Source organism: Megascapheus bottae, chromosome X (genome assembly GCF_031878675.1).
Source record: "Megascapheus bottae isolate mThoBot1 chromosome X, mThoBot2.hap1, whole genome shotgun sequence".
Classification (NCBI taxonomy): domain Eukaryota; kingdom Metazoa; phylum Chordata; class Mammalia; order Rodentia; family Geomyidae; genus Megascapheus; species Megascapheus bottae.
The window spans coordinates 45,710,031-45,730,124 of record NC_143547.1 but is presented as its reverse complement, the minus strand read 5'-3'; the positions used below and the strand labels follow the sequence as shown (position 1 = coordinate 45,730,124).

Sequence of the window (20,094 nt, the reverse complement as noted above, 5' to 3'; positions counted from 1 at the left end):
CACTTCCGGCTTTTTCTATGTATGTGGTACCGAGGAATGGAACCCGGGTCTTTGTGCATGCTATGCAAGAACACTACCACTAGGCCAAACTTGGGGAGTATTATTCTGGTTACTTTAGGGAGATAAAAATTAAACAAGTAAAAGCATAATCAAAATATATTATTGAATATTCTACATGCCATCAAGACAAAACAATCTCTAAGACTGTGAATAAGGAGAGATGTTTGGTAGAGGATCTTACATTATTTGCTGGTAGCTGGTTTTCTATCATTTGAGCTATGCCTCCAGTTTTGCCATTTATTGATTATTTTAGAGATGGAATCCCATGGGCTTTCTGTCAAGGTTGGTTCCAAGCCACTAGCCCCCAGATTTCAGCCTCCTGACTCTTTGAAATTACAGGCTTGAGTCACCTATACCCAGATTCTTCTCCAAGATTTTGAGATTGGAGGTCAAGAGATTTGGCTTTATTTTCCTCAGGCCAACAAGCCTTAATATGTGCTTTGTAATTACTGGGTCCAAAGATGTCCATCCATTGATACTAAGTTTCAGAATGTCTGAAAGACAAAGAGCCCTGTGCTTAACTGATACAACCACTGAATACTTGTACATGGTCTTTCTTTTTTTTTTTTTTGCCAGTCCTGGGCTTGAGCTCAGGGCCTGAACACTGTCCTTGGACTTTCTCAAGGCTAGAGCTCTACCACTTGAGCCTCAGCACCACTTCTGGCTTTTTTCTATATATGTGGTACCGAGGAATCGAACCCGGGTCTTCATGCATGCTAGGCAAGCACTTTAACCACTAGGCCAAACTCCTGGCCCCAGTACATGGTCTTTCATCACTGCCTAACTTTACCTCATATATTTTGTGTGTGTGTGCCAGTACTGAAGTTTAAACTCAGGGCCTTGTATTGTTACTTCCATTGTCTGCTCAAGGCTGGCTCTCTACCACATGAGCCATAGTTCTTTCAGCTTTCTACTTTGTAATTGGAGATAAGAGTCTCATGGACTTTTTGGCCTAGTCTGGCTTTGAACTTTGATCTTCCGATCTCAGCTTCCTGAGTAGGTAGGATTATAGGCATAAGTAAGGATCATCCAACTTCTTTCATGTTTTTGAGGAAAGATGAGAATAGAAACCAGAATAACACCTTTGCTATAGCCAGGCTCCATATCTGAATTTTATGTGAGGAAATAAGGCGAAGAGAGGTGAATGCACTTTTTCATGGAAAAAAAAATTGACACCGCTGACTCTCCAGATACAAGGGCATAAGAATCAAAAAAGTCAATTAAATAAAGCCGAATGGTCCTATACTGACGGTGCTTTCAGGACATCTCCTGAAAATAAAAGCTGAAAGGGGGCTGGGAGTTTGGCCTAGTGGTATAGTGCTTGCCTAGCATGCATGTAGTCCTGGGTTCGATTCCTCGGTACCACATGCATAGAAAAAAGCCAGAAATGGTGCTGAGGCTCAAGTAGTAGAGCTCTAGCCTTGAGAAAGTCCAAGGACAGTGCTCAGGCCCTGAGCTCAAGCCCAGAACTGTCAGGAATAAAAAACTGAAAGGTTTTTAGGGAAAGGTACAGAGTTGGTTATTTTTGTTGAGAGCCAGCCTGGCCTAAGTTCAAGGTAGGATCTAAGACACAGGTGAAATGTGAGATTCTCTTATCCAGAAGATGATCTGAAATTGAGGAACATTTTATGCCTCCTGTGAGTTCTTATGCAACAATTCTTCCAGATCACCGATAAAAGCTCCTGAATAAAAAAGCTGGGGCTTGCTTTCTCTTTTATTCTCCTAGGAACTTGCTCAGTACCAGGCCTCCTGATTGATGCTATTTGCCATGAAGATGAGATCATTCTGGCTTCCTGGCCAAAGGCCTGTCTGGGTCCACCCACTAGCTGGCTATGTCACTAAGTTACAATTCTGGTGCTCCAAACTTGAGTTGTCCCCAATTTCAGGGCTGTATGAGCTCAGCATATACCAAAGGCTTGCCTGCTGGCCTAAGGGAGCTGCTTTTCACCTGCAGAGCTCTGACTTCACAGATTGAATGAAGAGTAGGGATGGAAGAAATGAGACCCTCTCCTTCAAAAGCATTTGTTCGTTTATTATTTCATTTGTGTGTGTGTGTGTGTGTGTGTGTGTGTGTGTGTGTGTGTGTGTGTGTGTAGAGCACATGTCAGTAATAGGGATGAACTCACAGCTTCCTATTCTCATTTCTTTTTCCTGACCAAGTTTGGATCTCTGCAACCTGAGCCATGCATTTAACTTCCAGCTTATTGCTAGTTAGAGATAAAAAGTATTTTGGATTTGTCTGCCTGGGCTGATCCTCAGAATTCAGCATCCTAAGTAGCTAGGATTACAGACATGCATGAATGATGGGTGTCATGCTATCTCATTTACTTTCACAAACTTTTCTGCCACCCAGCTCTCTTTCTCTCTCCCATTTCCTACACAGAATTGGACTCAGGCTGCTTCTATTTCCTGCTTAGCGTACCATCTTTTCCCATCTAAGAGTGTGGTTCCTGCTGCCTTGGTTATTCTTCTGGAATTCTCTTTCTGGCTTTTTGTATGACTGGCTGCTTGTCCTTCAGGTCTCAAGTTTAGACACCTTTTTTTTGCCAGTGCTATAGCTTGGACTCAAGGCCTGGACACTGTCCCTTAGCTTTTTGCACAGGCTGCTCCAAGGTTTTTGGCCATTAATTGGAACTAAGAGTCTCATGGATTTGTCTGCCTAGACTAGCTTTGAAATGTGATCCTCAAATCTCAGACTTCTGAATAGTGCTTTTTTTTTAAAATTAAAAGATTTATTAGCATTGATTTTTACATCATATTTCAAATGACGTGTTTAACAAACAAGTATTCAAGAAGGGAATCTCTATATACAATCACTGACACTTTAGATTTTAGATTTTTAATTAAAAATAGGCTGAGGGTTTGTATGTCATAGATACATATTAATCTATCTAATAAAACATTATGTCTATAGAGTGAGTCATAAAGTAGTGCTTTTTTAATATATTGGTTTCAGACATTCTCAGAGCAAAGTACTCTTTTCTTCAAACTCTCAGAGTGTGATATCATCCAGTTTGTTTTGAACACTTCCAATTATGTCAGCCTGAGTGACATTATCTAGTTTTGGATAGCTATTACTTCTCCTTTGTATAGCTCTGTGGCTTTCTCCCATTAGTTCTAGCTCAGTCCCAAAGTTATAAATAATCACACAGATAACATCTCTCAACTTTGTTATTCTCTAGTTGAATATTGTCATTCTTTCAACTGTTCCACATGCAACCTGGGTCCTATCCAGTTTTCCACACACTTTATCCCTTAAAAACAGGTTTTGACATGTGTTCCCATTAAAGTTGGGGTCCATAGAATGACAGAGTTTTTTTTGTTGTTATTGTTCTTGGAACTTAGGGACTGGGCACTGTCCCTGAGCAATTCAGCTCAAGGCTAGCACTCTACCACTTGAGCTGCAATGCCACTTCTGGTTTTCTGATGGTTAATTGGAGAAAAGTGTCTCATGGACTTTGGTGCCTGGGCTGGCTTTGAACCGTGATCCTCAGGTCTCAGCCTCCTTTTTAGCTAGGATTCTAGGCATGAGCCACTGGTATCTGATGTCATGGAGTTCTTATACCCATTTTGACTAGGAAAGAAGGCAAGTTGGCCTTTTTCTCCATACATAGTAGTCTTCCAGATCGAAATTAATTCTCCTGGAACCATAGCTCATTGCTATCATATATCATATCACATATGGAATATATTATCAAGTAAAATGCAGATATGTATGCATGTATGTATCTATTTGAGACACACTTTTGTTACACAGTTCAAGCTGGTCTGAAACTCACCCTGTAGCTCAGTCTGATCTCAATCTAGTCATCCTCCTGCCTCAGCCTGCCAAGTGCTGCGATCACAGGCTCGAACCACCATGCTCAACCTCAGACATGGTTTTAGTCATCCTGCTAGTAGGCCACATATTTACCGTCTTTTTCTTATGAGATCAACTTAAGCATAATTTCTACATTTACTTCACTCTTAAGCTTTACTGTTATTTGAGCTTGCTGTAAACTTTTTGGATTCTGATGTTATTGCCCAAACTGTATACATTCTTTTCCTTTTTCTTTTCTTTTTTGTCAGTTATGGGGCTTGAACTCTGGGCCTGGGCATTGTCCCTGAGCTCTTCAGCTCAACGCTAATGCCCTAACCTCTGAGCCACAGGACCACTTCCGGTTTTCTGGTGGTTAATTAGAGTCTCATGGTCTTTCCTGCCTCGGCTGGCTTTGAACTGAGATCCTCAGATCTCAGCCTTCTGAGTAGCTAGGGTTATAGGAGTGAGCCATTGACACCTGGTTTCAAAAGCCTCTTTTCATAGTACCTTCCATTTTCAAAAGGCTGAACAACATCCTGTTGATGGGCTATATCATCATTTTTGTGGTGCTGGGATAGAATCCAGAACCTTTTACATGCTAGGCAAGTGCTTTGCCCCTGAGTAAATATGAACATTACAATACTGTATTTAATCAGCCCTTCAGTGATGAATGTTTAGACTGCTTTCTTTTTCTTTTGTAGTGCTTATTCTGGAACTTGAACTCAGAACTTAGGAGCAGTTTCTGAAAGTTTTTGCTCAAGGCTAGTGCCCTGACTCTTGAATCAGAGCACTACTCCTGGCTTTTTTTGTCAATTATAGGGCTTGAACTTAGAGCCTGAGTGATATCCCTGGGCTCTTTTACTCAAAGTTAGCACTCTACCACTTTGAGCCACAACTCCACTTCTGGCTTTTTGCTGGTTAATTGTAGATAAGAATCTCACAGACTTTTCTGCCTACTCATTTGCTGTATGTGTTCAGTCATGATCCTTAGATGTCAGACTTTTGAATAGCTAGGATTATATGCATGAGCCAATGGCACCCAGCTTGGTTTCTTTTTTTTTTCCCAGTCCTGGGCTTGAGCTCAGGGCCTGAGCACTGTCCTTGGACTTTCTCAAGGCTAGAGCTCTACCACTTGAGCCTCAGCACCACTTCCGGCTTTTTTCTATGTATGTGGTACCGAGGAATCGAACCTGGGTCTTCATGCATGCTAGGCAAGCACTTTAACCACTAGGCCAAACTCCCGGCCCCGGTTTCTTTAATTATAATAGAGCATTATTACTTATGCGTGACAGAGTGTTCCTTTCATAAGGGTAGTGAACTTTTATCTTGCCAATGATTTATAAAAATCATTACAGGCTGTAAAAAAATAGCAATATAGGCAGACCAGTCTCAGGTAGTTGATGAGAAACATACATATCTGCTCTGTCATGTATCAGATGATTTTGTGGGCCTTATAATATCTGTTAGCTGGATATTCCTGACACCAGCAAAATAATCTGTAGCAGAACTAGTGCAGTGCACATGCTGTTGTGAGTCAAAAGAGAAGGGGCAATGAGGCCCAAAGTACTTTTCCACTGGTACTGTTTCCTAAAAATTGTTGCAATAGCACAAGAAAGTTGATTCCTTAGTCTGGACATAATATACCTTAACAGGCCTATAGGGCTGGAAATAAGAATAGTAGATCCAGTTCTCCTCCAGGCTTAGCTGAGCATTCTTTCCTCAACCCCAAGAAATCTGCTTAGAAGTGTACTAGGATCCTTCTGCATGGAATACAAGATGTTCTCTCCCTCTCTCTCTCTCTCTCTCTCTCTCTCTCTCTCTCTCTCTCTCTCTCTCTCTCTCTCTCTCTCTCTCTCTCTCTCTCTCTCTCCTTTCCCCCTTCTTTCCTCCCTCTGCCAGTCCTGGAACTTGAACTAAGGGTCTGGGTACTGCCCCTGAGCTGAGCTTCTTTGTGTTCAAGGCTAGTGTTCTACCACTTGATCCATAATACTACGTCTGGCTTTGCCTGAGTAGTTTATTAAAGGTAAAGAGTTTCACCAGACCTTCCTACCCAAGCTGGCTTCAAATCACAATCCTCAGATCTCATCCTCTTGAGTACAGGTGTGAGCCACTGGCATCTGGCTAAGATGTGCTGTTTTTGTGGGAACAGTCACAGCCCAGCCTGGAATTGGAGAAAAGAAGAAAAAAAAGCCCCTCAATGCTGATGGCTCATGCCTGTATTCCTAGATACTAAGAGGCTAAGATCCATGGTAGTTTGAAGCCCGTCTTGGTTGACAAATTTGAGAAATTCTTGTCTCTAATTAACCAGCAGAAAGTGAAAATGGAGATATGGCTTTAGTGGTAGAGCACCAGCTGTGAGTTAAGGATGAGGGCAAGCCCTGAGTTCAAGCTCCAGTACAGGTACACACATAAACATAAAAGCAGCACTTGACAACTATGGGCACTAAGGAGCAGCCGGGGGAGTCAGAGAGCACAGAAAGGAGGACCGACTGAGGGAAAGCTTGGTGCAGGAAGGCCCTCCTGGGACCCAAAGACCAAAGCAAGCACAAAGAAGTGCATGTGATGAGAGCAGCCTGGCTCCAGGGCTGAGGAGCTGTGGGAGGAAAAGACTGGAAAGGGAGGTGCATGTGTGTTGGGGTGCAAGTCACCTGCCAACTCAGAGCACAGGTGAAAGCTGTGATCATCATGGTGATGATATGTGACGTGGCCAGGGACAGAGCACACTTCACCCAGACTCGCCTACAACCTGGCACCAGCGCTGATGCGCACATGGGAAGGTGGCAGGAAGGAAACTGTCCTAGCTGTGTGCATGTGTGCTGTGCCTGCTTCTGGGAGGGACCTATGTCTCGAGGGCTGGTTTCCTGTAGGCACATGCAGGCTGCTCGCATGTATGGTCACACATCTGTGAGGGGAGGGCAGGCTTTGTGGCTAATGACTCTACAAGGAGTCTCGTTCTGCTCTGCAGGACTAATTTCATATTTTAGGAGGACACTGGCTCAAGTGGAATTAATAGTAGCTGGCTGGGAACAGCTTCTAGCTTTATTAGAGAAAAAGCCAGGGAGAAATTCTCTGGCGTCTCACTGTGGTCCATTAGTGTGATGAATAATAAATATTCCCAGGCAGTTGGTACTGGTGAGATGCTGTTGCAGTGCTGTTAACTGTTACATACCCATTACCTCTAGCTGTGTTGCCCTCCCACTAAGGTGACAGGATGACGGGCATTATAAAATGTGTCTCCTTCCTCAGTGTTCCAGCTCAAAGCTTCTGAGTAAGGTGGTCACAAGTTCAGGATGATGGAAAAAAGGTGAACCTTGGACTCATAGGACTCAGGTTCAGATTCATCCCACTGTCAACAAACTGTGTGACTTTCGGATAATCCAATTTGGTCCTTAGACTTTCAATGTCCTCATTCCATTTAGAAATGGCCTGGCTGATGTTCAGCACATAGTAGCTGCCTCATCAGCATTATCTTCTCTCCTTGCACTCAAAAGCTATTATTTATTTATTTTTGTTAGTCATGGGGCTTGAACTCTGGGCTTGGGAGCTGTTTCTAAGCTCTTTAGCTTAAGGCTAGTGCTCTACCACTTTGAGCCACAGCACCACTTCCGGTTTTCTGGTGCTGATTGGAGATAAAGGTCTCATGGACTTGGGAGAGCCACGGGCACCTGGTTAAAAGCTGTTTGTTTTTAATAAGGGAGTAAAAGACAGGATGATTAAAAGTATCAGTTATGGGTCCAGTGCCGGTAGCTTATGCCTGTAATCCTAGCAACTCAAGATGCTGAAGTCTGAGGACTGCTATTCAAAGCCAACCTGGGCAGGAAACTCCATGAGACTCTTATCTCTACCCAACAAAAAACAAGACGTGGTGCCGTCTCAAAGTGGTAGAGGGCTAGTCTTGAGCAAACAAGCTCAGGGACAGCAACTAGGCCCTGAGTTCACACCCCACAACTGACAAAAAAAAGTATGAGTTCATAGTCTCAACTATATTGTATGACGAGACAGTTTCTTTCAGTGCCTCTGTGTCTATGTCTGTCTGTGTCTCTGTGTCTCTCTATGCCAAACTACTGGGACTTGAACTGAGGGTCTTGAGCTCATTTCACTTTTTTGCTCAGATTTTTGCTGGATAATTGGAGATAAGAATCTTAGAGATTTTTCTTCAAGGGCTGTCTTTGAATTTTGATCCGTAGTTCTCAGCCTTTTGTGGATCTAGGCTTACGGGGTGAGCCACCAGCACTTAATTTCTTTCCCAGAAAGATTTTCCTATTGCTGAGAACAGTGTCTTTCAGCTCATTCCCTTGTTAGTTTAAGGCTAATAAGTAGACAAATGACTGGGCTACCATCTCGGGGCAGGAAGCAAGTGGGAATGCCTCAGTGTGTTTAGCCTGAAGATGATGTGTGCACTCATTTCTATCTGACATATTTATTGTTGTTGTTTTTAGCCAGTCCTGGAGCTTGAACTCAGGGCTTGGGCACTGTCCCTGAACTTCTTTTACTCAAGGCTAGCACCCTACCACATGAACCATAGCAGCACTTCCAGCTCTTTCTGTTTATGTAATACTGAGAAATCAAACCCAGGTTTTGATGCATGCTAGGCAAGCACTGTACCACTAAGCCACGTTCCCAGCCCTGTTTTCTTTTGAGTGGAGAGAGGAAAAGCTTCATAGACTTGTTTATTACTTCTTCAAAGATCAACCTAGGGTACATGTACTGAAAACGGCAGAAGAAATCTAACTTGGCTGTACGGAAGGGTTTCTCAATAATGATGAAAATGAAAAGCTCCGTCCAAAACGTCTTAGTGATGGGGAAATTTCAACTGCTGCCATAGAATGCATTGAGTGGTGGAAGGTGTCTGTGCAAAGTGCTCCCGGGATTCAGAGCTTCTCCCCATTTAGTTCCTGTCTCATATGGTTTCTCCTGCATTGAGTCCTCTGAAGGAGGCTTGGCATTTAGACTGCAGATGCTTTTTTGCTGCAGTGAGCTTGGATCTAGGGTGGGTACAATATATGGGGAAGTGATTACAAATTCAATTTCATTTCGCTCTTTAGCTTGGCATAAGCTTTCACATAAATCAGCCTTGTGCAGTTCTTATTTGCCATTCCCTTGACATTGATGTCCACATTTGCTGCAGCACTGGAATTATCTCAGTATCTAAGGAAGCCCAAGCCTCTCTAACTGGATCTCATGTCTGGGCATAGAGTCCAGGTCAAATCTCTTCCTTTCCCATCTTTTGTCCCTAAGAGGATGCCCTTGGCTTTCTTGGAGTTCAGAGCCTTAATGTGCCTGAGCAACTTATGTTCACATTGCCCTTCATCTACATGTACTGTTTGTAAAATGACCTGTCCTTCCTCGAAATGACAGGTTCTTCCTTGGAATACCTGATGTCAGCACATCAAAACCCTCTAATCACTTTATACCTCTCACTTCTCCAAGGATAATCAACCTATGTGTGGATCATTAGCCTTCATTTCCACATCTTCCTTTCTACAAACACTGGCATAATTCTTCTTATGTCTAAACCTAATTGTGATGATCTAGGTGCCACTGGTTCATGCCTATAATCCTTGATACTCAGTAGGCTGTGATCTGAGAACTGTGGTTTGAAGACAGACTAGGCAGGAAAGTCTATGAGAATATTATCTCTAATTAAATTCAAACACATAGCTTGGAAGTTGACCTATAGTTCAAGTGAGCTGTATCCTTGAGTGAAAAAGATGACTGGAGGGCTGAGAGTTCAGCCTAGTGGTAGAGTACTTGCCTAGCATGCATGAAGCTCTAGATTCGATTCCCTGGAACCACATACACAGAAAAAGCTGGAAGTGGCGCTATGGCTCAAGTGGCAGAGTGCTAGGCTTGGGCAAAAAAATTTCCAAGGACAGTGCCCAAGCCCTGAGTTCAAGCCACAGGACTGGAAAACAAAACAAACACAAACCCTTAGTTTTTTTTTTTTAAAGATGACTGGAGAGAGGAAGGGTAGGAGAATACATTTATTATAGTCAATGTATATATGTGAATATAGACTCAGGGATGGGTGGGGTTGGTAAAAATGGAGTACAGTGGAATAAGTGACATTAATTAAGATGCATGGTACTCATAAACTCACTTGTTAAATTTAAATATCTTTGTACAATTATTAAATATAATAATGACATAAAATTAAAAATAATTTCATTATTATTATTACGTTGTACCAGGGGCTACCATCTCATAAGTCAGGTAATGAGGACATTTCCTTTTCTGGACAATGTAACACATTACTTTCTCCCAGTTTCCCCTCCCATTTCTGCCTACAAGTTCACATAGGTCATTTTCCATGTAATTTATACTGAATAGCATATTGCATTTGTTTACCCTTCCTCCCTCTTTCTTCATTCCTCCCTTACCTGGACGGAAAGAAAAAAAAGCAAAAGAAAATACTACAAGTAAAAACCTGGCATTGGCACTGAATTAAAGCCCCAATATTGGTACAAAAAATAAGTTTCTTTATGGGTATTTGTCTGGTCCTAGGATGATTAACCTCAACCTCAAATCACACAAAAATGTAGTAAAAGATGTGCTGTGAGGGAGATCAGAACTTCTAGCTATCTAGGCATGGAGTGCTATGAAAAAAGCCAGGGAACAAAAGTATGTTTCCCTGATCATCTTGAAAAACAAGATAAACCCATCACTGCTTCTCTTCTTTTCCAATAGGGAGATAACTGAGATGGGTCCCTAGCAGAGGTTTTCAAGTCTAGGCTCCAAATGATTAGATATTGTTGCTTGAGTGCAATTGCCATAACCAGTAGGGAGGGATAATTATTTTCCCCAGTTCCAACAATATATATATATATATGTATATGTATATACCATAAATATATACTAAACATATAAATAATATATTATATAAATTTTGATGGTTAATTGGAGATAAGTGTCTCACAGACTTTCCTGACCAGTCTGATTTCAATCCGTGATCCTCAGATTTTAACTTCTTGAATAGCTAGGATTACAGTCTACTAGTTCCTGGCTGTGGTTTTTTTTTGCCAGTCCTGGGCTTGAACTTAGGGTCTGGGCACTGTCCTTGGGCTTTCTCAAGGCTAGCACTTTACTACTTGAACCACAGCAACACTTCTGGCTCCTATATATATGTGGTATGGAGGAATTGAACCTGGGTCTTTGTGCATGCTAGACAAGCACTCTACCACTAGGCCAAATTTCCTGCCCTTGTGCCTGACTTTTAATGGAGCTCTTTCTACCCTTTATTATCATGTGAATCACTGGCCCTTAGTCTTTCTATTTCCTTACCCCTTCCCTAGCCTTGTAAACATTCCTCCAGCCCTACATGGACTCTTGTGCTCCTTTTTTTTCCTTTTAGTACTGTGCTTAAGGACTTTTACGCTACTCATTTGCTGTATGTGTTCACAAATGTGTGTGTGTGTGTTTGCACACTCATAAGAGGGAGCTGACATGGTAGATTGTGAATGATACACAGGGAATTTCCACTTTCTAGAAAGTTGGAGTCTCTAAATAACCTCTCTCTTTCTCTCCCCCCCCCCTCTCCAAAGCTGGCACTGGTGGCGCACACATGTAATCCAAGCTATGCAGAAGGTTGAGATCTGAGGGTTATAGCTGGCAGCTAGTTAGGACAGAAAAGTCAGTGAGACTCTTATGTCCTACTAACCAGACAAAAGTCAGAAATGTAGCTATGGCTTAAGTGGTAGAGCTCCGGCCATGAGAGAAAAAGCCAAGTGGGGGTATGAGGCTCTGAGATTAAGCAGTAGTTTTGGCACACACACACACACACACACACACACACACACACACACACACACACACACACACACACACAAGATTTTTAGGCCAGGAGTTTGGCCTAGTGATAAAGTACTTCCTTAGCATGTACGAAGACTGGAGTTTGATTCCTTGGTACCACATACATAGAAAAAGCTGGAAGTGGTGCTGTGGCTCAAGTGGTAGAACTCTAGCCTTTTGAAAGACCAAAGACAGTGCTCAGGCTCTGAGTTCAAGGCCAGGACTGGCAAAAAAAAGATTTTAAAATTGTACTTCGCACAGTTGCCAGTGGAAAGAAGGGAAAAGGATAAGAACCAAGTACTTTCTGATTTAGACTTAACTAAATGACTGCTAGTGTCTATCACCAGTGTCCTGGGATTATGTGACTTTGAGAAGAAGTAAAAAGGGAACCTACAGACATGCTCTACACAATTGTACTGGGGAATTATAGCCTTAATGAAATGTAAATGTGTTGGGGGAATGGCTGTAAGACCAGAGCATTAATTTTCTGAAGATAGTAGGGACTGAGATTTAAGGGAAAGGGATTTCAATTCCGATGAAAATGAGGACCAGTTGGGTGGTTTTTGGCTCACACCTGTAAATCTAGCTGACGCTGAGATCTGAGGATCTCAGTGCTGGGCAGAAAAGTCTTTGAAACTGAAAAAATCGAGAGTGGAAGTGTGGTTCAAGTGGTAGAACTCCAGCTTTGTAAAGGAAAAGCCAAGTGAGAGTTCGAGGCTGTGAGTTCAAATCCCACTACTAATACACATGCACATAAATGCATATGTGCACACACACACACACACATACACACGCACACACACACAGGAGGACGAATCAAGAAGAGGAAGTAAGATGGGAAAAGAGTTCCACAGAAGAGAATACATGAAGTAATCAGAGGAGATTTGGGGATTTGGAGACTTGGGACCTTCAGAATTCTAAGAAGCTGGTCTGAATTTGTTGTGGCCCCAGAGAGCAGAGCTGAGACCCATGCATGGGAAGTTGATGAAAGAGTTCTGAGATACTGAGAAGTTTTTCTAAGAGGCATTAATGCCTGGAGAGGGACCGCTTTGAACAACTTGGATAAGACAGTGCAAGGTCGATCAGAGTAAAGTTGGGAGGGCGTGGGGTGTGGGGGGGAGGGTCTCTGTAAGCATCTGCCAGGGTGTGGTCGGTTCTCGCAATGACTGGGAGCGGAGCGGGGCCAGATGTACAGAACGCAGTGGGCTAGGGACATTGGCGAAGGTGGAGAGGAGAGTAGGGTGGGCTTAGGCCAAAGGTGAAAACCTGTTTGGGCAGTCGGAACCTAGGTTGGGGGTCCCCACGTGGCCGGAGTAGCTGGGCTGGGCTGGGCTGGGCCGAGCTGGGCGGGGCGAGGCCCAGCGGCCGGCGAGGAGGCGGGCGCGAGGGCGGGGAGCGGCGCGGAAGCCGGGCCACATAAAGGAGCGGGCGGTGCAACGGGGGCGGCTCTTTCCTGGGTGGGGTTTGTGAAGTCGTGGCCCGTTAGCAGGAAGCCAAGCAGTCGCCCCGTCGCTCCTGAGGGACCCATTTCGAGCCCCTGAGCCCCTGAGTCGCAGCCGAGTGTGTACTACGAGCTCAGCGCTGTCTGATACTTTCTAGCTAAACTTCGCCAACTCCGCCGCCTTTGCCGCCACCATGCCCAAAACGGTGAGTGCCGACGACAGGCGCTGTGGACCCCCGAGGGTGTTCGTTAGTCCTTTGAGCCCTACGCGGCCGGCTGCGTGCTTGGCTGGTCACCGAACCCGCCTGGGACTCTGTACCCTACGCCATGCTGGAGATGGGGAGGGTCTAGGTGGGGAGGGGGTGGTCTCGTGGTTTAGCGTGCCCACAGGAATGAGGGGGCATCCAGTGTACAAGTGTGAATCGGGCGGGGGCATCCTGTAACATTCCGCTTCCCAACGTCCGGTATGCGACAGTGGGGAAGGTTTTATTGAGGGCCCGGGGTCCCTTCCCATTCCCTGAAAGGTAGTGGGCACGAGGGAAAGGGAACACTTTGGGGATCACTTTTTGGAACCCAGAAATTGGCGCCTTTTAGGGCAAAAGCTGTTACTTTCCAAGTGGGGACATGAGAAGTAAGAAGCCCGGAGGAGGGAGTTGCCTAGGGCGGATCCCGCACCCACAATCCGCCCCCCCACCACAGCCATCCCGGGAGGTTTCAGCTGTTTCTCACTACGAGTAGAGTGCAGAGATGCAGAGGGAGCTCACCCTGTAGGTTACCTCCTTTTCAACCAGGAGCACCAAAACTCCACTAGGCAGCACTCTGAGGAGAGGCCTTCCCAAGCTACTGGGAGGAGACCGGTTCCTCCCTCCTCCTCCCCACTCACCAAATCCCTGCCCTTCCCATGACTTCATACTAATCTATCCACTTCACACTCCTTCTGGGAGGTGTTGGTTTCTCTGTGGTGATGGTGGGGTGGGGGGTAGTCACATCGTTCTAGAGTGATACTTAATTTGGGGATCTGGTCTCCACCCAGTACACTGGTGCTTGTGAGAAGAGCAGAAGCCTCCTGGGAGTGAGGCCTAGGGGGGCCGGATGCCCAGAAGGGAGGGGTGGGGGAAGGGTGGACCTGACTAATGAGCTCTGCTTGCTGTTGTGCAAGTCATGCCAAATGGCTGCTGGGGCCCTTCCCTTGTTGAAGAAGGGCTAGTGACCACCTTGGCTCGAGTCTTACACCCAGTAGATTGTTGGGCTTGTCTAGTCTAGGCGATGCTCTCTGTCTCATCGTCCCAGCGACTAGTAGACTTAAGGGCCCCTGCGATGAGAGGAGACTTGGGGGAAGGGGGGCAGTTCTTTGGGCATATGCTGAGGTTTACTTGTTGTTGTATTCTACCTTCACTTGCCAATGTCATTCTTGTATTTCCAGAGCCCTGTCCTGAAATACCCAACTTTGAGACAAGTATGTGCTTTCACCAATTCTCCCAAGTTGTCCATGGTTTTATAACATAGGGTTTTCCCATGCTTTCTTCCCAAACCTGGTAAAGTAAAAAAAAAAGTGGTTTCCCAAAAGCAAATGTGTGTGTGGGGAAATCCTGCGCAGAGGATTATGGATAGCATTCAGGACCCTCTCTTTGGATCCATTTCTCATTACTATATTCTTGTCTCCTCTTCACTTACAGCTTTGCCCAAGCAGTTAGATGGATCTCTAGAATAGATTGTTCTGTAACCTCTTCCCTACTGGCATGTACTTACAGTTCAATTCTGAAACATCCTGCCTTTCAAAAACATGAAGGGCTTAGAAAGTTCTCTAGTCAAAAGTCACAAAGAAGACAGCCTAGCGGCTCTTAACCTGAATATAGAAGGAGATTAGAATATAACTTGTTCGGAGGCAGGCCTAAAGTACTGAAAATACCTGAGTACTAAAAGTTTTTATGCAGATTGTCTGAAACTTGAATCAAGTTGTACTGAGAGAGCAGAACCTTAGTGGACAAAAGAATCTAAGAGTTTTCCATGCTGTTCAACTCAAGAGTGGAAACTTTTAGAAAAATAGGCTTATTAAGACAATGTACTCTTAACCTGAATGATACCTCAGAGACTATTTAGGACAAGCCTTAAAAATTAAAAAGTGAGAATATTTAGATCTACTGAAAATCACCTTCTTAAGAGCTGGTACCTTCTTAAGGATGTGCCTGTGGCACATCCCGGTATTCTTAGCTACTCAGGAGCCTGAGACCTGAGGATCACAGTTTTAAGCTAGCCCAAGGATGTAAATTCTATGAGACTTATCTCCCATTAGCCATCAGAAAGTGAGAAACAGAGCTGTAGCTCAGGTAGCAGAGCTTTAGCCTTCAGTAAAAAAGCTAATGGAGAGCAGTCAGGTTGAGTTCAAGCCCCTGTATTGGCTTGCCAACACACACACACACACACACACACACACACACACACACACACACACACGAACATTTTGTGACTGAGCCAGAGTTGAGGTTTGGCTTTCTCATTCTTTCCTCATTGAGCCCTTACTCTGACCCAATGATTTGAGTTCTTGAAGTTTGAGTTCCCTTTCTTGCCCCCAAACCAATTGCTTGCTGATAGCTGGCTTTCATGATCCTCAGATTAAAGGAAGTAGGTAGTTTGTGCAAACCTAAGAACATGGGCATTTATGTGGTCTCCTGGTAAGATTTGGGAGTGTCACTAGTACCTCTTACTACTTTTCTCATTTGTTATTCTAATGCTGAGCCCTTCAGGGGCACACCCTACTTCAATCAATGCTAGCCAGTAACTTCAAGAAGAGGGAAATTTTCCTATTTTCATTCCTTCATGGGTGGATTTTAGGCTATTTCTAGAATGTGACTGATAGAAAGTTAGTGGAAAAAAATCAAACCTGTTCATTTGCAGAAACCAGGTCTACAGTTTTTCCAGGGTCAGTTTCATCTTACTAGCCAGTTATTTCTCCTAGTTAGGCCAGCCTTCATTAAATCTGTTAAAACATGCCCTTCTTGGACTCTGTCTCTAGATGCCAGTTTCCTGAATCTGCTTTAATAGCCAGTATGGAAAAGTTTATGAACTGGCATCTATACTTTCTGTTGATGAGACAATTATTAAGATTTTCCCCTTATCCTGTTTTAACTTTTTAATGATCTCAGAGGATTCAGAGGAAGGGTCCTCTTGAGTTCCTAAAAAGAGTTTTTGAATTTCTAGATATTCTAGAGATTTGGATTATGTTAAGTGGTTAGGAGTTGTAAAGCCCCCTACCATTTTATATAGGGAAGTTGGAATTTACTCTACTACAGAGAAGTACTAGTGTGGTAAAGCATGCCAGTGGCCAGGCTAGGACTTGAATCTAGGTCTTGCTTAGAGGGTCAATTTTTTTGGCCAGTCCTGGGGCCTGAACTCAGGGCCTGAGCACTTTCCTTGAGCTTTCTTCAAGACCAGCGCTCTACCACTTGAGCCACAGCACCACTTCTGGCTTTTTCTATGTATGTGGTACCAAGGAGTGGAACCTGGTTCTTCGTGTATGCTAGGCAAACACTCTACCACTAGGCCAAACTCCCAGCACCTAGAGGGTCAATCTTTGAATTGAGTCCTAGATCAACAGATAAGGAAAGGTGATCAAGTTGTCATTTGATGTGACTATGTGCATAAGCAGACATAGTGCTTGGATCCTTGTAGAATTTGAGGGCTCCTGAGTCTGTATTCAGCTAAACTTTAACAGGGGCTGTGTGGACTGTTTATTCTCTTGCAATTCCTAGCATTGCTTGAGCCATTGGAGTGGCACTAAAGTGGTACTTGGCGAATAGGGAGCAGAATCTCCAGTCTCCTAACCCTTGAACTATCCTTGCCTGTAGTCTTCAGGGTGGGGCAAAGGATTAGGAATGGAGGTGGTTATGAGAGAGATTCTACAGTGCATTGAACTTTTTTTTTGCTGGTCCTGGGGCTTGAACTCAGGGCCTGGGTGCTGTCCCCGAGTCTCTTTTTGCTTAGGACTAGCACTCTACCACTTGAGCCACAGAGCCATTTTTGGCTTTTTTAGATTAGTTTATTTTGAGATAGGAGTCTATTAGACTGTTCTGCCCTGACTGGCTTTGAACCAAGATCCTCAGGTCTCATCCTCTTGAGTAGCTAAGATTATAGGTGTGAGTCACCAGTGCTTGAACTCTCATTGTAAAGTATAGATGGTAGACACAGAGCCCTCAGGCATTTCCTTTTGGTTTGTCAGTGAACACTCTTCTGGGCAAGGAGGGGCTGGTAAAGCCAGAGGTACTTTGTGGAACTGTTTAAGACACCAGTTAATTTTTCCTCTCTTTGGCTTGGGGATGGAAAGGCTGGTCTGTTAGTCAGTGACAGGGTTGGTATCAACTATGAATTATGTTTACTTTAAATTCTTTTGATGCCTGTAACAGTGGCTTTTACTTCTTTTCTTTCTTTTTTTTTTGGCCAATCCTGGGTCTTAAACTCAGGGCCTGAACACTGTCCCTGGGCTTTCCTCAAGGCCAGAACTCTACCGCTTGAGCCACAGCACCACTTCCAGCCTTCCAGCTTTTTCTATGTATGTGGTACCGGGGAATTGAACACGGGTCTTCATACGTGCTAGGCAAGCACTCCACCACTAGGCCAAACTTGTAGCCCTGTAACAGTGGCTTTTATGGGTGATTCACACCCCCTTCCCCCTTCTCATGTCACCACTTTACTGAATGGTGAATCTTGAAGGGTATTTAGAGGTCATCTGGTGTCTCTAAATTGGATTCTCTTTGGATGAGTTGCAATAACAGCCACAGTTATTCTGAATTCAGTTCTAATTGTGTTGCTTGGCAACAGCCTGTCTTAGGTCCCTTTGTATATTCCTGGGAGTGTCCCCCCCCCCAGTGGAATTTCTAGACTCAGGGTCCACACAGGGGAGAACATCTGGCTACCAACACTATCAGGGTTGGGCCATTCATGGCCAGAAGTGCTCTGATCTTCAAAGATAAAGTTGAGTCTGTCTCTGATCTTTCCAAGAGAGAACTGAGTTTATCTTGTGCCTGTTCATTTACAATCTTTTTCAGTGCTACTCCACCTCATTATTCTGTCGCTGTAGGAAAAAAATGGAGTACAAAGGTGGTCTCCTTTGAGGTAGTTTATTGGTCAAGTGATGGGGCTGGTCTTTTCATAATCGACTGGCTTTGCTGTTCATCCCTCCTCCCATTTCATGCTTCATAGAGCTGAAAACTTTTTCAGTCTCAGGTTTTAATGTGTGGGAGCGCATCCATAACTTTGAATGGTTAGCTCAGAATTACAAGAAATTGGGAGGTTGGTGCTGAGAAATGGAAAGTAAAACTGAATTTCTTTCATGTAAGAGAACCTCCTCTTAAAAGTGTCTTGATGAAGCAGACCCTCAGGCAAGTTTTTTAGACTCTCAGTGCCTTCAAGTTATTTTGAGGGAACTGCGCCAGTAATAGGTAAACTCTAGGGACTTTTCCCAGTAATGGTGTTCTGTTTGTGCCAGTATTGATGCTTGAATTCATGGACCGGCCTCTGTCCCTTACCTTTTGCCATTTATGGCTGGTGCTTTACCACTTGAGCCATAGCTCCACTTGTGGCTTTTGGGTGGTTATGCTAGAGATGAGTGTCATGGACTTTTCTCTCTAGGCTGGATTTGAATCTTGATCCACAGATCTTCGTCTACTGAGTATATAGGATTATTGGCATGAGCCACCAGTATCTGACCAGTAATGATGTTTTTGACAGCCTTGATGGCACAGCCTTGGAATATTTATTCATTTCTTCTGACATGGATTCTTCAAAACTGGAGGCCTTCTATGTGCCAGGTTGTTCTGGGGATACAAAGTTGAACAGTGTTTGCTAAGCTGTGTCTTCTTTCCTCCCTATGCTTTTAGAAGGCTCTTAATGTTCCTTAGTACAAAGGCAGAGAAGACAGTTTCTAACTTGAGACTTGGTTCGTTTCATGAACAGATTCAACAAGAATATTGGCTTGAGTACTCTTGGCCATTTCTTCTCCATCTTGAGAGGAAAGGAATGCCTGTGTCTTTCCTTACTGAAGGAAAAAAAACTGACTATATTATAAATCCTGTGAGTTGACTAAAGAGCTCTGAACACACACGTTTATAGACTTCAGATAGTCTACTTGATAGATTTTCCTAAATTTCTTCTTGCATTTCCAAATAGCTGTTAGGAAACTACTAAGTTAAGTCTACATTTCTTCTTCACTTGATAGATGTGGTGTAGATATTGAATAGACAGTGCAAAGTTGGTGGGCATAAACAATTCTCCTAGCTATTTTAGGGCACACTAAATTAATGTATCTGTCTTAGGACAGCCTGGAGCTTGCTCCATCCTTAACCTTCCCTTATAATTATTCTGATTGGTTGGAGTTTCTCTAGATTTGTGTTTCTGAGCCACAGAAACATTTCAGCGTAGGGGTTCAAGTTCTGTCTCAAAACAGAAAAAAAATAGTATGAGTGCTTAGGTTTCATGCACAAGCCCTGGGTTCAATATCCAAGACCACAAAAGAATTTAAAGTAACTTGCCTTAGGCTACACAGTTATTTGGCCATATAACTGGGATTTGTACCTGATTTTAGAATATGTGCTTTTCAACATTACTTCATGTTCTATTTTTTTTGGAGTATTAGTTTGAACTCAGTGCTTCATACTTTCCTGGGAGGCCATCTACTACTAAACCTTTTTCTGTGTTTAGTTTGAAATGTCTCTCATTTTGAAAAGGTCATCTGGGATTGTTATCCGTGTGTGTGTGTGTGTGTGTGTGTGTATGTGCCAGTATGACCTGAGTGCTGTCCCTGAAATTTTTTGTGCAAGACTAACATTCTACCAATTGAGCCGCAACTCCACTTTTGGCTTTTTGGGTGCTTAATTGGAGATAGAGTCTCAGACTTTCCTGCTTGGGCTGTCTTTGAACCTCAGTCCTCAAATCTCTGCCTCTTGAGGAGCTAGGATTACAGGCATGAGCCACCAGTGCCCAACTGTAATTCTCTTATTCACATTTCCTCCAG

General features: G+C 43.8%; 1 protein-coding gene across 1 annotated transcript in view; it reads left to right on the top strand.

Moving 5' to 3' along the window:
- Window positions 1-13,099: 13,099 nt before the first annotated feature.
- Msn (moesin) overlaps window positions 13,100-20,094 on the top strand; it is an 83,987-nt gene continuing 76,992 nt past the window's right edge. The window contains exon 1 of the mRNA XM_090326512.1: window positions 13,100-13,294. Coding sequence (XP_090182638.1) covers window positions 13,283-13,294 — 12 coding nt within the window. The 5' untranslated portion in view covers window positions 13,100-13,282. The remainder of the gene's footprint in view (window positions 13,295-20,094) is intronic.